The sequence below is a fragment of the Gekko japonicus genome, unplaced genomic scaffold (genome assembly GCF_001447785.1).
Source record: "Gekko japonicus isolate JY-2015 unplaced genomic scaffold, Gekko_japonicus_V1.1 scaffold2200, whole genome shotgun sequence".
Lineage (NCBI taxonomy): Eukaryota > Metazoa > Chordata > Lepidosauria > Squamata > Gekkonidae > Gekko > Gekko japonicus.
In genome coordinates, this window is record NW_015170955.1 from 6,502 (window position 1) to 24,950 (window position 18,449).

Genomic DNA, 18,449 nt, shown 5'->3' on the forward strand with positions numbered 1-18,449 from the left:
TAATTTGTCTTTAATTTACAGGCTTAATTTGGTTTACTCAAAAAGCCTGGAGAACTTGAAAAGAGGTTGATTCTATGAGAAGAGAATTCTCAGCATCTGTGCCAAACTATGGTTTACAGGATTCTTTGGGGAAAGCCATGGATGTTAGATTGGTGTGAAAACTAATATAAACTAGTAGCGCCAATTAACCCTTAGAGAAACTCTTTAATTTTTATGAGATTTTGATCAAAAAAATCTGCCTAGATGGTTCCTCACATAGCAACATGAAATTTAATGTAGTAATTTGGCATACAAGTCCAAGCATTTTTCCCAAGACAGACAGTTGCGGCAGTTTCTCTTGCAATGAAGATTCTATGTACCCCACAAGCATTTCAGCACTGTGATTAGCTGCTCTAATACATATTCAGCTCTGACTGTCTTGCAGCCGACTGTTGCAGCTTCTGTATAGGATTCTAGGTATTTGAAAAAAGTTAACTAAGTTAATAACAACATTCAACAACCAAATTGAACAAAACCAGCAGAGAGGAATACAACAGCCACCCTTTCCCTTCTAATTTGAGTGCATTCCAGATAGCACAGATGAAAAATACCCATTTTAAAAACATACCTGAGAGGACCACTCAGGCCCCATCTCCTCAGTCCCTTGCAGAACCACGGGGAAACAAGCCGAGCGCATGCAGCAAGAAGCAAAAGACACATCACTACTAGGCTGGGGAAATGATTATGCCTTTCTCCAGATGGTGGGGGAGGGTCTTCCTTTGTATCAGAGTTCGTAAGATTGTATTATTTTTGTGATTTTTTGTGTGCGGACTATCACAAACTGGATGCTATTATCCAAGCTGATGTTTACCCTGTGTGAAAAACAGATTGACTACAAGACAAGGGGCTGTGGCTGTTAGCATTTTGGATCACATAAAAGTGTGGTGGTTGTTCCCATTTTGTGCCCCGGCCAAGTCTACCTTCACAACACATCTAGGCTTATTCAAATTCATTCAGACTCCGTAATGCTCATGATTTTTCAGAAGATGGTGAATAATCTGCTAAACAGGCTAAGGTCATATATTCTAATCTAACCTATCTGGACAATGGGGCTCCAATACTTGGGAAAATTGTCTTAGCATGTAGTCATAGGATGTTCTAATATAAAAACACATAAATGCCTGACAGCTGGAAGGTGGGTTTGGGCTACATGGTGGGGCAGGAACTGATCCAACATGTAGTGTTGGCATACTTCCACCTCTAAGAAGCAAATCCAGTCTTCTCAAAGTATGTTGGGTTATTACAGGCTCTTCGTCAAACAGTACAGTGAAATAGCTGCGCTACTCACTGATTAGTATCACAAACACCTTCCACAAGCTGGTTTGAACTCTCAAATAGCTCGCTCGGCTCAATCTGAGCTCATCACAGCTTGGAAGCTAAACAGGGCCAGTCATGGTTAGTACTTGGATGGGAAACCACCAAGGAAGCCAGGCCTTGCTGTGTGGAACCACATCTCTTGCCTGGAATGCCCTGTGGATGGGGTCTCCAAGAGTCACTTGTGCCTCGACAGCACATCCTTCTTCTTGAGCGGTGCCAGCAATCTTTTGACACCCCCAAGGCCCGGCTTGTAACCAGTCTTAGTATGCTGGGACCTGACTTTCACAAACTTCAACACTGATGCTTCAGACAGGGCTTAGGATATGTACGTATTCTTCCACAAAGTACATGGTAAACAATTCCATGCTATTGTTTTTCCTAAGCAAAAAAACTACTGCCACAGCAGAAAAATTACCCAACCATAGAAAAGGAATGTCCTGCCATTGTTCAGACTTATGGAGAAGCTGCCACCCTATGTATGAGGCCACCCTTTCCATCTACAAATAGACCATTCCCATCTCATGTGATTATGAACACTCAAAATAAAATAAAAAATAAATTAAATGTTGGCGCATTGCTTGCACGACTAACATTCACCATGGTCCTGGGAAAGAAAATGTCCTCCAAGATGCATTATTCAGTGAATATTCCTGAACTCAGGAAAACCTAAGATACTGTGTTGACCATTAACCCTTTACAGCTTTTAACCTACTTATAAGTTTAATGTATATGTATATATTTTTTTATTTTTTTATTTATACCATTTCTGTCCCATCTTATTTCCTTGGATTCAAGAAGAGAAGAAGAGGAGGAGGAGGAGATTGGATTTATACCCCGCCCTTCACTACCTAAAGGAGTCTCAGAGTGGCTTAAAAACTCCTTTTCCTTCCCCTCCCCACAACAGACATCCTGTGAGGTAGGTGGGGCTGAGAGAGCTCTGACAGAAACTGCTCTGTTTTCAAGAACAGCTGTGCCAGAACTATGGCTTGCCCAAGGTCATCCAGCAGGTGCAAACGGAGGAGTGGGGAATCAAACCCGGTTCTCCCAGATTAGAGTCTATGCACTTAACCACTACACCAAACTGGCTCAAGGTAGTAAACAATGCAGCAAATCAAGTTGCAAGGTCATAAATAATAGTGCAATTAACATAGATTAAAATACACACATTACCCATTTAAACACAGATTCAAAACACACAAGATCAGCAGCCTCACAACAGCCAAAGCTGCTGGGAAAATTTACCCTCCGCCAAATGCTCTCTGGCATACCTTACATGCCAGTATGTAAAACAAGAGAAGGAGCCAACCCACCGACCCATGCTGCCAGCTCGTTCTAAATGACTGGGCCCACCACAAAAAAGACCTGTGATCTCACTGTAGCTGTATAGACAGACATAAGGGAGGGCACCTAAAAGAAGAGAGAAGCTGAAGAGCACCAGGTGAGTATACTGGAAGAAAAGGTTTCACAAGTAGGAGGCTTTAAAAGTAGCAACCAGTGCTTTGAATTGGGCCAACACCCAAATAGGCAGCCAGTGCAATTGATGCAGCATCGAAGTCATGTGTTCTGAACAGCTGGCCCCAGAGAGGAGCCTTGTTGCCAGATTTTAGATCAACTGGAGTTTCTGCGGTGTCTTCAAAGCCAGTCTCACCCTGAACATATCACAATAATCCAGTCTGGGATTTACAGTGATACAGATCAGCATATCAGAAGGATCAAGAGAAGGGGCAAGCATACAAGCTAGACTTAATTGACAGAAGGCACTCCTAGTGACAGCACCAGCTTGCTTAATCATTAATGAGGTCGGGTCCAGGAGCACCACCCCCACCCGAGCCTGATAAATCCAACCCAGACCAGCATTCCACTCCCCAGCCAGTATTACTTCCATCTCCTCTGGTTTAAGCTTCAGTTTGTTTACCCTCAACCACCTGACCACAACTTTGTGACACTGGCCCAGGACCTTCACAGCTGCCTCTGGTGGCCTAAAGCTGGGTTTACCTGGTGACAACCCACTCCAAAGCCCCTGATGATGCCAGCCAACAGTTTTATATAGATATTAAAGAGCAATCGGGATAAAACAAACCCTTGGGGAAGTGTTCCTCTAATTTCCCCCCCCCCTCCTGAGTGGAGCAGTTCACATCCTGAGCAAAAACTAACTGCTGTAATCTTAAAATAGCCAATGGGCAGTGCAAGACACTGTGTGGCTCCAGATTGCTGCTGAGTGGGGCGTCCTGTGTTAATGAGCACCTGTTCATGTGCACAGCCTAGAGGGAACACTGCCTTGAGGACATCAAGTCCTAATTAGCTCACTCTGCCTCTCCTATGGCAAATCTGTGCTAACAAGTGAATGCCCCAGTTCATTGTTCATTGAAACTATCACCCCTTTTGCTTATGCCTAGGGCAACTCTACTGATAGCCTACCATGTAGGGGCAGGAATATTTCTGGAAACTGCATCCTTTTGCCTCACCTGCACAACCTCCTCAGCCATTTGGGGGATGGAGATGGTAACAGCCTTTTGCTCTTCTGGTGGCCATATTGTTGAACCACTTGCTAGACTCCATGGTGAACACGGTAGAAAATTCTACAGTCACAATGGCCTGGAAAAGATATTGGACATGGGGTGGGGGGAGCAAAGGATTATACTAGTTGAGAGTAAGAGGTGATATAGGCCTGTCTATAAGAATAGGCTGACAGTTCCTTGCTCCTGCTTAGGGACTTCAAATTTGAGGTTTCTCCTCCTTGACTCAAAACTGAAATCACTACTGCTGGTTAGATGCAAAATCACAAGCCACGTAAATAGCTTTTATTGGGACCAAGCAAAACACCACAACATGGTGTACAAGATTTTTAGTTTGGGGGGGAATAGTTTTCTCAGACTATGATTTTATGACATCCTGTTATTCAGGATAATCCCTTGTCATGCTGGGAACAAGCAAAAACCAAAACCAGGAAGCCATCCAACAAACAGTTGGATTAATTTGAATTTGCTAAGTAATGAGTCAATGTAAGCCAACTTTGCATAACATTGCTGGGTTAGAACTTGCTGTCCCAGGCAAACCATTATTAAGCACAACTGCCAGTGTTCTTGATACAGCTCCACATTGAATTGGCCAGTTTAAGGAATCACAGAAAATAATCTTTTGGCAATGCACATATTTGTATATTTCATCTATAAGGCTAAGGAATTACTTTTATCTATATTTAGAGCAGGGAAACAGACCAGTCACCTGCATATGCAAAGTGATGATTTTGGACTGGGGGGGACAATCTGGATTCTTCTCTCCAGCATAACCATCCAGTTTGTTAAATCTGTTCTGCACCATGTTGTATTGGTTGGGTAATGGACTGGCTTCTCACAAGCACTCCACATTGTTTAGATCTGGAGGTGTGCTTGAGCCAGACTTCATCAGGCTAAGGCCTTGCCGGTACCACAGCTGTTGCTCTAAGAGCATTTTTACAACCAGTCGCAATGTCCCACACTGGAGATAAACTCAGAGGTACACTGCGCAATACACTTGTGCACATTTACTACTTTTTCCAGCAGATGGTACCTCATTTATTTGTTTGTTAGGAACTTTTGCAGTCTTCCCAATGGTGGGGCATTACTGGTACTCATTCTCATCCTGTGCCTGTTTCATTTGCTCATTCCCTAGCTGTAGCTCTTCCAAAAGGTCTTGCCCTTGATGCTTGTAACACAATGCTCACAGTTGTCTGCTATTATCCTTGCATGGTTTATGCTTAACAAATGTGTTATTCAGACTAGCAAAATTAATAGGTATTCTGCCTGTGAATACACTGATTCTGGTCCCGTCTCACCTAGGGAGCACCTCCACCTGGTGCTCATCTCTGCTGGCCCTAATGTCACTATATATGCACATGTATTCTAAAAACAATACATCACAAAGCCAAGGAAACAGCCTGAAAGCCTTGTTTTTATATGTTCCACAGTGAACATGAACAAAAGTCAGACCAACCCTATATTATTTTGCAAGCCACAAAAGTAAAATATACCAATTGTTCAGTAGTTTACAAATCGTTATGCAATGGAAGTACACCGACATAACAGATCCCGTAAAACAGAATAAAAAGGCTCTTCCCAAGAGGAAAAAAGTTACTGACACTAGACCATGAAAGGTTACGGAATTAAGAGCTATTAACATGTGCAAATTGTTTGCCAAAAAGCTCTTCGGTATTGCTGCTCCCAAGAAATTCCTCCTCGATAATGTATGGTTTAGAAAACTGGTAAAACCACAATTTTCCTGGTTGTACTTTATACATTCTACAAAGTTTAACATTTGTACCCCAGAGGTGTATAATAGTTCAATCCAAAGGTAAGGGACTCATTTGAAAATACAAAACCTGCAAATGTATTTACCTTCTCTAGCCATGTGCTTTTACTTTTTTATACAGCAGCAATGCATTCCCATTAGGATGCTACAACAGTTAACAGGTTTTCCTCCTACATGACAAGGGTCAGCAGGCTTGCTTTTGGGTTTTCTTTAAAGCAGACTTTGCTTTAGTACTGCAACATGTGTTATACCTTCCAGTTTTAACCAAAAGTGCACACAGCAGCCATTCACATCTATCAGGTGCTGCCCTTTCCCATTTACAGTGGCAGGATTTATTTGGTCTTCTTTTCTTTCACATGTTCCTGTTTCTTCATTTTTTCGACATAAAATTGGTACTGAGAGTCTGTTCCAAAGATTTTATCCCACCATGTGAAGGTTGAAGAATAGTTGCCAATGAAGTTCATGTGATGGAAGTCATGAAAGCGAGCCCCACCATAGAAAGGCACCAAATGCAAAGGATTCAGAGGAATATCATAGCCACTATTGGGGAGGAAAAAGTGAGACACATTTTACAATAGTGATACAAAACCATTTTTCACATTTCCTTTACAGTGAAACAGGGCTAGCAGTTTATAAATTTATGTGTTTCTCTAACAACTATATTTTAAAACTTCTAAAAATCTACCCCTATTCTACTGGATCACAAACTTCTGAAGCAACAGATGTACATATGAAATGCTTTAGGGAAATAAATTCAGGCGTACACATCTTATCTCTGCATAAACTGTGCACAGAATATATTCCCTGCAAGACAATAATGCACAGTTAGGCCATGGGAAGAGCTCTATAAATAACAGAAAAAAACAGCCAACCAATATATGACAAAGAAGTTTGAGTAAAAGGTGTTCTCAGGGAGAAGAGAGAAGAAAGACAAGTACAATATTAAGGCATAACTCCTAGGTCCCATTAAATTTGGAGTTACACATGTATATAAGTTTTTCCCACTGAAATTGATGGAACTTATACTGGTTGGTAAATCTAGTAACTTGAGCACTTTTCACATCCTGAATGCTTACAGGTGCTGAGTTGATCTTGCCTAACAACAAGATGGGAGATCAGCATCTGTGCCCCTAGGTACTTCTTACCTGGCTCCCAAAGTTCTACTTGTAAAACCACAACAGCCTGCAGCTTTCCCTTCTGGGTGTTTGTAAGCAGTTGCACTGTGACAGCTTGTTCTAGCAAAGGTGTGGTAATTGACAGATCAGAGTGGAATCAAACCAGTAAAAGTTAGAGGCTTAGCTTGTCTATTCAAGTGCAATGATACATACAAGGTTTGTATATCCAGGTTACCTCCAGATTTTACTGGGGCACTCCACATTAGCAGAGTAGTTATGCATCACATTGTGCAGCAATCCTTTATTTATGAAGTCAATTGGCCTTTTTGCCCAAACACTGTCAAAATATTGCATTAAATCCAACCACCGATAAAAATGGAAAATGAGATTCTCTTTGACCACCACCAAAAAAGATATGCCGGGGATCACAAGACCTGCACATAAAAAAGACACCTAGGACAGGAGCTGCAGTGAGAGAGAGAACTGGGCAAGACTGAATGAAAAAGCTGACTGCATCCAACCCATTGTGCAAAGTTGTTGGCAGGGAAAATGCAGACTAGCTCATTTGAAGAACTACAGTCACCTAAATGCAGAAGCAAGTGTCTCTAAACCAGATAAAACATATTCCCTATACACATAGGATCCCTGTCTTAAATTCACACTTTTAGAAGGAGGCATTAAGTCTTTAATTGTTACACACAAACCCTATGTAGACGTTAGTTGCTCTGAGTTTGAACATAGAGAGTCTGTAATAAGCAAAATAAGTATATTTACCTGTGGACGTCAATAGTCTCCAGCAAGCGACAAATTACCCATGCCCACAAAAGAATCACATGATTACAGAAGAGTACAATTCCAATAAAAAACCCAGTCCCAAGGATAAGAGTTTCCAGAGGGTGGGCATATTCTGCTTGCATCCCAAATGGAGCCTAAGGAGGGAAAAAACATGGATTTTAAAGGGAAAAAAAAAACTTATGTGTCAACGCCTAAATCGATACTAGTAATTTAAGTTTGGCATGTACACAAGAAGGTACACATGAGCAGGTCCTGTAAAAGAATCCCCCCCCCCTTTCATACTTGGGTGGTCCCAAATTTACCATTATTTACAAGACATGCAGAGAAAAAAAAAACTTATGTGTTAACGCCTAAATAGATACTAGTAATTTAAGTTTGGCATGTATACAAGCAGGTACACATGAGCAGGTCCTGTACAAGAATCCCCCCCCCCTTCATACTTGGGTGGTCCTAAATTTACCATTATTTACAAGACATGCAGAGAAGTAAATAGAATCCAAAGTCTAGGCAATTTCACTGCCACCAACCCTCATTTTTAAAAACAGCCAGAAGGAAAAGGTGCTCCTTCAAGCATGTTATGTGCTCAGTGTTCCAGAAGTACATTTGTCATTTAAGACTTAGGAAGACCCTTAGACCCCCCCCCCCAGCAAAACAAAAGTACCCTAAACATTTGGTTGCCAGCTGGTAGAATAATTCCTACAGGTGGGTCACATCCCAATCTGAAGATTGTAGTATTGGCAGAAACATCATTTGCTTTAATTTATCTCAAATGTATTTGTTGCTTCAGAAAGTCAATGCAAAGAAAGCAACTAAATGCATCCTCTATGTTAAAAAGTTGTGTAGAAGAGAGGGCGGTTCTCTCACCCTTGAACAACAAGCTGCATCGATCTATGTAACCAATGAAGTTACCAGAGCCCTGTCCTACCTTTCATTTGGTCACTCTATACACCAAAGCAAGTACACAAAGACAAGTATGGATTACAAAATAAATACGTGCTCTTATATTGCAGTTTACAAAGGTAGAAAAATACTGTGTTAATGGTACCTGGCTATCAATAATATAGCAGGTACACTGCATTAATGCATAGGACACAACACAAAGCAAATGTGAACTGGCTTCATATTGTTGGTATCTGTGATAGGGATGTGCAATCCCCCCCCCCTTTTTTGTTTGGGTATACTGAACTGAAACAAATTTCAGGGTTCCCAAAAAATTACAGATCCCAATACTGGTGTGTTATTTGGAATCAGGATTTTTCAGAAATCCTGAATTTTTTCAGGTCCAATGGACCAGAGAAGGAAACAAAAATGAAAAAATTGCACACCACAAGCTGTGCCCACAGGGAGCAATCTGCTCCCCAGGGGCAGAGCTGATCCTGGGCTGACTTCTCTTGCAGCCTGGTTTAAACAGGGCTGCCAAGAGGATCCAGCCCCAGGCAAGGCAGTGCAGAGCTCTCAGCTCCCGCCGCCCTGGCAACAATGAAAGAGGACAAACTGCACACTAGAATTAAGAAAAGGACTGAAAATAAAAAGTATCACAGTGCCTTACCTACATTTGTAACACAACTGAATTTAGAATTCTAGACAGCCCACCTGAAAAAGGATATTGTGCAGCTTGAAAACCTGCAGAAAGTAGCCAAAATATCTAGGGTTCAGCACACTTTTCCTATGATGGCTAAAGGGTCTGAGATTGACTGTAGACTGTAGTTTCTTGTAATAAATTCAGATGTCATGTTGATTTTTTAAAAATACAAGAAGAGATTGGATTTATACCCTGCCCTTCACTACCCAAAGGCGTCTCAGAGCGGCTTACAAACTCCTTTCCCTTCCCCTCCCAACAACAGACAACCTGTGAGGTAGGTGGGGCTGAGAGAGCTTTGACAGAATCTGCTCTTTTTCAAGAACAGCTGTGCCAGAACTATGGCTTGCCCAAGGTCATCCAGCCAGGTGCAAGTGAAGGAGTGGGGAATCAAACCCGGTTCTCCCAGAGTAGAGTCCGTGCACTTAACCACTACACCAAATATAATAAATTTTTATTGGTGAGAAGTCTGTGAAGTGCTTTCGACCCTTTTGGGCTATTGAGTTGGCGATGAGGTCCACTGTTCTAGGAAGGTAGGCATTTTACAGAGAACATCTACTAGGATTTCTGGGCTCTGGGAGCGGGGCAGCAGCTACCACTGATGTGTTCTACCATTCAGGGAGTAGTACTAAGATACTGAAAAATTCCTGTTTATGAAGCCATTCAGTCCTGGCACGGTTGCATTCCCTGTAATATCAAGTTCAAGGAACTGGAATGCTACAAAATTCAGTGTATCCTTGTCTCTTCTTCGCATTGCCAGAAGGATTTAATTACAGATGTCCTATACATTCATGCACCCACAGCCCTTTTACATTAACTATGCAAGCATGAAAAGTTAAGGCTATACATACAACAAACTCATGATGCACTTTGTGGATGTATTTGTATAGTCTCTTGTGATGCAGGAGTCTATGCAGAAAATAATGCCAGGTATCCTCAATCACCGCACACCCTGGCGATGAGGTCCACTGTTCTAGGAAGGTAGGCATTTTACAGAGAACATCTACTAGGATTTCGGGGCTCTGGGAGCAGGGCAGCAGCTACCACCGATGTGTTCTACCATTCAGAGAGTAGTACTAAGATACTGACGAATTCCTGTTTATGAAGCCATTCAGTCCTGGCACGGTTGCATTCCCTGTAATATCAAGTTCAAGGAACTGGAGTGCTATAAAATTCAGTGTATCCTTGTCTCTTCTTCACATTGCCAGAAGTATTTAATTACAGATGTCCTATACATTCATGCACCCACAGCCCTTTTACATTAACTATGCAAGCATGAAAAGTTAAGGCTATACATACAACAAACTCATGATGCACTTTGTGGATGTATTTGTATAGTCTCTTGTGATGCAGGAGTCTATGCAGAAAATAATGCCAGGTATCCTCAATCACCGCACACCCAAAACATTGGGCAACTATCACAAACCTATGAAAAAAAGGGGGGGGGGACACTTGTTAGGGTGAGGTTAAACAGAAAATCCCCTCTCCACCCTGTTTCTCCTGTACCTCTGCAGTTGGACACAAAAACAATACTGCATTGCCTATGAAACATATAACCTGCCACTGAATATTTGCAAACCAGTAAGAATTAGAATCTTCCCATTATGTCTCTCTTAAATAAATCTAGCAGAGAATTTTGAAACATGAGAAAGACACTTGACAAAAATGAAAGGGCACATAGGTGTGTATTAAGTGCCATCAAGTCAGTTCCGACTTATGGCAATCCTGTGAATTAATGATCTCCAAAACATTCTATCTTTAACAGCCTTGCTCAGGTGCACATTCAGAGGCAACCAACCTCTGAACAGCAGTGCCAGGAGGCAACATCAAGGGAAGGCCTCAGCCTCTATGCCCTCTTGTTGGCCCTTCAGAGGAACTGGTTGGCCACTGTGTGAGACAGAATGCTGGACCAGATGGACCACTGGTCTGATCTAGCAGTGATCTTATGTTCTTGACAAACTGAGGGCCCTTGTGGCTTCCTTGATTGAGTCCATCCATCTCATACTGGGTCTTCCTCTTTTCCTGCTGCCTTCAACTTTTCCTAGCATGTCTTTTCCAATGACTCGTCTCGTAATATGATCAACATACTATAGCCTCTGTTTAGTCATTTTAGCTTCCAGGGAGAGTTCAGGCTTGATTTGATCAAGAAACTACCGGTTTGTCTTTTTGGAAGTCCACAGTATATGTAAAACTCTCCTCCAACACTGTACAAACAAATAAGTTTTTGCTTGTCAGCTTTCTTCATTGTCCACCTTTCACATCCATAGATAATAATGGGGAATACTACAGTACGAATTATCTTGGTCGCCAACAACACATCCTTCCTTACACAAAAATCTTTTCTAGCTCCTTCATGGCTGCCCTTCCCAGTCTCAAACTCCTTCTGATTTCTTGGTTGTAGTCTCCCTTTTCGATGATGATGATGGAGCCAAGGAACAGAAAACCTTGAACAATTTCAATTTTATCATCATCAACCTTAAAGTTGTGTAATTTCCCAGTAGTTATTACTTTGTGTTCTTGATGTTCAACTGTAATCCTGCTTTAATTTTCATCAGGAGTAGTTTCTTCACTATTTTCTGCTACTAAGATGGTGTCATCTGCATATCTCAAATGGTTAATGTTCCTACCACCAATCTGCACTCCATGTTCATCTAAATCTAACCCATGTTTCCTTATATGTTCTGCATACAGATTGAAGAGACAGGGAAATAAAATACATTCTTGTCTGGCAGCTTCGCCAAATGGAAACCATTCTGATTCTCCATATTCTATCCTAACAGTAGCCTCTTGTCCAGAGTACAGGTTGTGCATCAGAACAATCAGATGTTGTGACACGCCCATTTCTTTTAAAACCATCCATAGCTTTTCATGATCTAGACCAGGGGTGGCCAAACTGTGGCTCAGGAGCCACATGTGGCTCTTTCACACATATTGTGTGGCTCCCAGCAGGGCGGCTGGGGAAGCGAAGGGGAGGCATGCCTCCCCGATCGGTCTTCCCTTCCCCAGCCAGTGTTCTTCTCCCTCTCCCTGGGTAGGCTTGAGGTGTGTGTGTGGGGGGGAAGCAAAGAAAGAAAGCAACTTTAAATGCGTTCTCAAAGCCCCACCCCCACCCCGGCCGGCTTAAAGACAGCATTTGTCTCTTTAAGTATCATTATCAATATCTGTTCGTACCCCTTTTGTTGTTTGTTTCTGGCAGTCTTATTTAATGTTAATAAAGCAAATTTGCATGTTTTCTAATAAAAGCATGTGAAATATTCGTTCATGTCTTGCTGTTTTTACCCCTTTTGTTTTTATTTCTAGCAGTCTTATTTAATGTTAATGTTAATAAAAAGCAAATTTGCATATTTTCCAATTAAAACGTGTGTGTAATATTTGTTCATGTCTTGCGGGGCTCTCAGATATCTGATGTTTCTTCAATGTGGCTCTTACATTCTACAAGTTTGGCCAGCCATGATTTAGACAGTCAAAAGCTTTGCTATAATTTATGAAACAAACTGATTATCTTCAGAAGAAATAACCAAAGTAAGTTTGTGACCTCCAGTGCCTCCATGGCCACATACAAAACAAAAAAGACCTATTTATATAACCTGTAATATAACGTAGATACAATTTCATTTTGTATGGTACAATAGCCATATGATACGGTTGCTGAAAACTTTAAAAATGCTTACAGCAGATTATTTTTGCAATCTTTTCCTCGGTTTTCTGGGGGATGCATAAAAGCAGGCAAGCTACCAGTAGCTCATGAGGTACTTGTTGGAAATCCCTGATCTAAAGAAATAAATGATATATTAAAAAGCCTTACAGCTACTGGTGGGATGTTTTACTAGAGTTTTCCCAAGGAATCAATGAGAAATCTTCTGACCATTTCCACACAGGTTATCTGCCCCAGACTCAATGTTGCTGGATAGCAGGGTTCTCCCCCCGCCCCCGCTTCCTCACAGCCTCATGGTGCATTCATGCACTTCCCAGAAATCCCCCAGCTTTTCTTTAATCTTTCTAAAACCTCCTTTGCTGCAAAGTTTTGGGAACAACTGCAGTAAAGCCTGGCTTGCTGCTGTGTGAGTGTGAAATCTGGATTTCCCTGCCCACTTGGGCAGCCATTTTCTCCTACACTGTCACTGTGGTGGCCATATCCCCCCAGATGCTTTTTTGGGTTTTTTAAATCTGCATTTTCATATTATTACAGCTCTATACCACTGTAATAATGTGTAACAGGTTGTCTTGGCTCCCCCCCCCCCAATAAGTAAGTCTCTGTTGTGGAGATATAAAGCGAAGGTGCTAGAGATTTACTTTGCTTTAAAAAAAACGAAAGCTAAGAATTCAGAGAACCTATTACACTATACTGGTGTAATGATATTTACTATTAAAAAACTGAAAAAGCCCCAAAGGCCTCAGGTGGGTGGTGGCCACTGCTGAGTAATTGTGGCACAGAAACGTGCCATGTGGAAGTCCCATTAGCACTGTGCTGTATCGGCAGACACATTAATAATAGGGAAACCACACAAGCCTGTCTTATGTGGAAACCTCCTTCAAAGATAATAAAAATTAATAAATGCAAAGGGGAAAAACACTTGCACATTCCCTCTGTGAAGAGATATAAATGCTGCAAGATCACACTGCTACTTCTGACGATGCTCCCGTAAACAAGGCTGTAATTTGTAATGAAAAGAATGATTTGAAAGCCACAAGGAAAGTTCTGCTTGAAACTACTAAGAGACTGGAATGTATTTCTAGTTCTGAAGTCTTGTGTCCAGTGAAACTGAGCGTTTGAGCGCCCTGAAGGTTTGAGTGACCGAAGCTCAAGAGGCAGTCTGCCCTCTCCAACCTAACTGCATAAGGCTGCTAATGTAACAGAAGTCCCCCTTTCTTACCATCTCGGCATGTGGTCCCAGTCATAAGGAATGTTGAAATATTCTGTGAAATAGTAAGTGCCACAGATCAAAGGCAACTGAATGAAGAAGTGATTGAACATAATCGTTTTGAAACACCTCCATTGTCTTTCCCATGTTTCTGGCTTATCCTGTAAATAAAAAATTAAGTCTTTAAAGCTGATTTCATAAATAGAAATAGACTATTCCGACACCACCAGTATTCAAGATATAACTAAAGCTCAACGAGGACAGCTCCTCCTATTGGTACAAATGTGCTTCAACTGAGATTACCCCCAAAATGCAGGTTGGCTTTAGGACATGACAGAAACCAAGTGAAAGCCAACAGAGAATAAGTCAATCATCTTTGCTGCTCTGATTATCAAGGTCCTTTCAATCTCAGATCTGCATCTTGATGTTAATTCTCTAGCCAGTTACCATCCGGTTACTTTTGGAGGCGCAGGAGTAAGGAAAATTAGCTTCTTGGCCTATACAGAGTTCTTTCTTGCCTGAATCCTTCCCCACACACTCAACTTCTCTCCTAGTCAGTTGTCAAAACCCATTGTAGTGCTGCCAACAGCCCAGTTATTCATTACACCACTAAGGGCACTTCTTAATTCTCTTTACAAAAAGTTAAACAACCCATCTTAGGCAGAGAATAAATCTGATAGGGCTTCTTGACATTTCATGTGAAGTGGTCTTGCAGGAAGGAAATACCCAGAAACCTCTCTTACTCATATGTTACCATAATATAGAAGAGGAAAGGCAATTTGAAGATTCTGCAACTGGTAACAAACATAAAGGAATTTCATATTTACATATCAATAAAAAGGTTTCTGACTGAGGATGAAAATGTTGGCTTGCAGATCAAAAATAGAGCTCATCAAAGTTAGCCAAGAAAACTCCCCAAACGCAATGAATAAAACCTTTGCTTCTCTATAAATGGTATTGGTGTTTGAGACCTATCACACCTGGATAACTGTTTTATGGGCTTAAGATGATATGTTGCTCAACCTGAAAAGCACTCTAAGGCTGAATGTGCTGCCTGAATTTACTGGGCTGGGTCCATTCCAGAACACCACCAGAGGAGTGATGGTAGCACAGCAGGATGTACCCACCATCCCCACTCCCCTGAAATTCTACATTTGGGGGCTCAAGAGACTCTCAAGTACAGCATGGGGAGCGCAAAGCAAGAGTCTGCCACTGGAAATGGAAAGTGGCAGAAACTGCCCTCTCCTCCTTCAACAGTGAAGTGCCATTCCAATGGTGCCATAATACATTTAGAGCCAAACCAAAGCCAAGGCAGTTTTCAGATCAACAGGAGATATATTATGGTTCACAGGATTCAGGAGATGTATGGCTTCATAGTTCAAAGCCAGCACACTGTTACAAATGGTCTTATCTGATAGCAGTAGATCCTTAAACGGTGATGCATGTTAATCCCACCAGGAAGTAAGTTACCTACAATACTTTTGTAGTTAGCCACTTGGTTGAGTAGATATCAAATATTAATCTTTTATTGCATATGACCCCTGTATTTTGTATTACAATGTTTAACAATAATCAAGTTATATGTTAATTCAGTTCTCCTGTCTTTCCAAAGACCCTTTAGGCAACCTTCAAAAATATAGCCCGCACATGTGAAGGGGAGGAGTATGGGTGGAGAGATACACTGACAAGGGAATTCCAAGTGAAATCACAGTTCATATTTCTCATATGAAACAAATAAAAACCCACCTTACCTGTTGTATTTTATACTTTTGCATGTAAGGTATAAACTGAAATACAAATCCAGGGAAGCAAATGAAGAAATATGCAAACTCATGGACAAGAAGGGACCCCCAGGTTGCAATCTGGAACTTAGTATAGTTATTCAGCATAGACATCCAAGCATTTTTAAATGGCTGCTGTAGCGGGTTCTGGGGCAAGAAAGAGTCTAGATATTCTACAGCCAGGTAAGCAGAATTCAGTATGCCAACACTTTCGTTCGTTGCCATCATTCAGCTCTAGAACATTCCAATTGTAGCTCCTCTGCAGGACTTAGGAATCTGCAAAATGGTCAGACAACATTATTGATAACTCTCATAAGAACATAAGAACATAAGAGACGCCAAAGTTGGATCAGGCCAAAGGCCCATCCAGTCCAACACTCTGTGTCACACAGTGGCCAGAAATACCAGTGCCATCAGGAGGTCCAGCAGTGGGGCCAGGACATTAGAAGCCCTCCCACTGTTGACCCCCCCCCAAGCACCAAGAAGACAGAGCATCACTTGCCCCAGAGCCCCTAGCTATACCTTGTGGCTAATAGCCACTGATGGACCTCTGCTCCATATGCTTATCTAATTCCCTTTTGAAGCCGTCCATGCTTGTAGCACCCACCACTTCCTGTGGCAGTGAATTCCATGTGTTAATCACTCTTTGGGTGAAGAAGTACTTCCTTTTATCCGTTCTAACCCGACCGCTCTGCAGTTTCATGGAGTGCCCACGAGTTCTCAATAGCAGTATAGCTGAAGAGAAGAGGAGACTGGATTTATACCCCGCCCTTCACTACCCAAAGGTGTCTCAGAGCAGCTTACAAACTCCTTTCCCTTCCACTCCCCACAACAGACATCCTGTGAGGTAGGTGGGGCTGAGAGAGCTCTGACAAAAACTGCTCTTTTTCAAGAACAGCTGTGCCAGAACTACGGCTTGCCCAAGGTCATCCAGCAGGTACAAGTGGAGGAATGGGGAATCAAACCCGGTTCTCCCAGATTAGAGTCTGTGCACGTAACCACTACACCAAACTGATGATACATTAATGATCAAACAGTAAAATGGACAGTTTTTCAAGATGTACATACTGTGCACAACAAGGGGAATAAAAGTTTTGTACAGCTTGGCATAAACAAAGAGCAAATATAATTCCTTAACTCGATATCCTCCGGATAATAAGGGAAGGGGAAAAGATCATACACATCCAGGCTGCACGCACAAATTGCTGGAAACATTATTTGCCTCCTAAATTCTCTTGTCTTCAAAGGAAAATCCAGTTATGGGTTTGCTACAGCACAACAACATCTACAATATCTAACAACCCATGGATGCAGTCACACAGAGAGTGGTAGGGTAACTCATGTGCTTGGAAGGTTCCACGTGCCTATGTGCCTCTTTTTCCTCTCACACTGTGATTCCTATTTTGCAGCAAACCATAGTATCCTGTTAAATCTGAACTGGCAAACTATGGCTTGCACTTGCCTGAAAAGCAGAAATACAAACCGCCTGGTCTTACACCTAAGCGCTCATATCCCTGAGCAATTATAATATAGAACTGCTTGTTTGGAGCACAGTTCAGTTCAGTTCACTTTTATTGGCATAAAATACCTTAAAATTGTTTGGAGCACAGTCCTGAACTATGCAGGTGTACCTAAATCCCACTGAAACAAGAGGGATCTCTATGTAGAACTTTGGGAATACAGGCCATTGGGTGGAGCAATGAAACGACTCAATTTGCATATTGGGAGGAGTGTGTGTAGCTGGGAAAAAACACAGCTGGGTAGGATGTGGAGCATGAGGCCTAGTCAGTATTTTTCTCTTTCCAAGGACTGAATTGCTGAATGGCCTCAGCTAAAGAAGCCTGGTGCAGGCCCTCCCTTTATTGAAATCACTTCTTGTGGAGGAGGTTAGCCCCCCAGACCATCTATCTTTGAACTGAACGACCACTATTAATATCTGTGGTGGAGGCTGGCTGCAGTGAGTTCCAAGAAAAACCAACAAATAACAACTGTGTACTGACCAACCCACCCAAGAGCAATAGAAAAGAGACTTCAATACAATACAAGTCTATATAGGAATGACAACCTGGCCTATACGCTCTAGAATTTCAGAACATAAATCTAGATTTAAATCAAAAAAGGGGGACACGTATCTAATCCAACATTTTGTTGAAAAAAATCATAAACATGATGATTTCAAATATACAGTTTTAGAAACTATAGAGGATGATGGAAAAAAAAAGATGTACAAAAAATACTGCTGCAAAGGGAAGCACACTATATATATTCCATTGGAACCTTACAACCTAAAGGATTAAATTCTGAACTGGCCTCCAGTAATACATCTTCTGGGAGGCTAGGTGTATACCTACTTGAAGGACATGTAACTGTTTTAACCCCTATATTTGACCTAGCAGGTTAATTTAAGACTCCCAATATCATATTAACTTGATAGTGTGATTATATAACAGATTCATTCGGTGGACATCTCCAGAAATTGGCTGCCTGGAGATGACAACCTGAAGTACTTAGGTAAATAGGGGGGGTTACACCTTTAAGAGTCAATAGGATAGCACCAGCTGTGCTCAATGTATATTTATAAAATGTAACTGTAAGTTAGCTACTCTGAGGCTGTTTGGTCCAACTTACATAGTAGCAACCCTTGCAGGTGCTTTCTAAAATATTTAGGAGACCT

General features: G+C 41.7%; 1 protein-coding gene across 1 annotated transcript in view; it reads right to left on the minus strand.

Annotated features, from left to right (window-relative positions):
* Positions 1–3,850: 3,850 nt before the first annotated feature.
* Positions 3,851–18,449, minus strand: part of MSMO1 (methylsterol monooxygenase 1) — a 17,146-nt gene continuing 2,547 nt past the window's right edge. Inside the window, exons 2-6 of the mRNA XM_015418911.1 lie at positions 15,746–16,051; positions 14,007–14,155; positions 10,432–10,558; positions 7,533–7,687; positions 3,851–6,183 (exon numbers count right to left, since the gene is read on the minus strand). Of these exons, the coding sequence (XP_015274397.1) occupies positions 5,976–6,183; positions 7,533–7,687; positions 10,432–10,558; positions 14,007–14,155; positions 15,746–16,003 (897 nt within the window). The 5' untranslated portion in view covers positions 16,004–16,051 and the 3' untranslated portion in view covers positions 3,851–5,975. The remainder of the gene's footprint in view (positions 6,184–7,532; positions 7,688–10,431; positions 10,559–14,006; positions 14,156–15,745; positions 16,052–18,449) is intronic.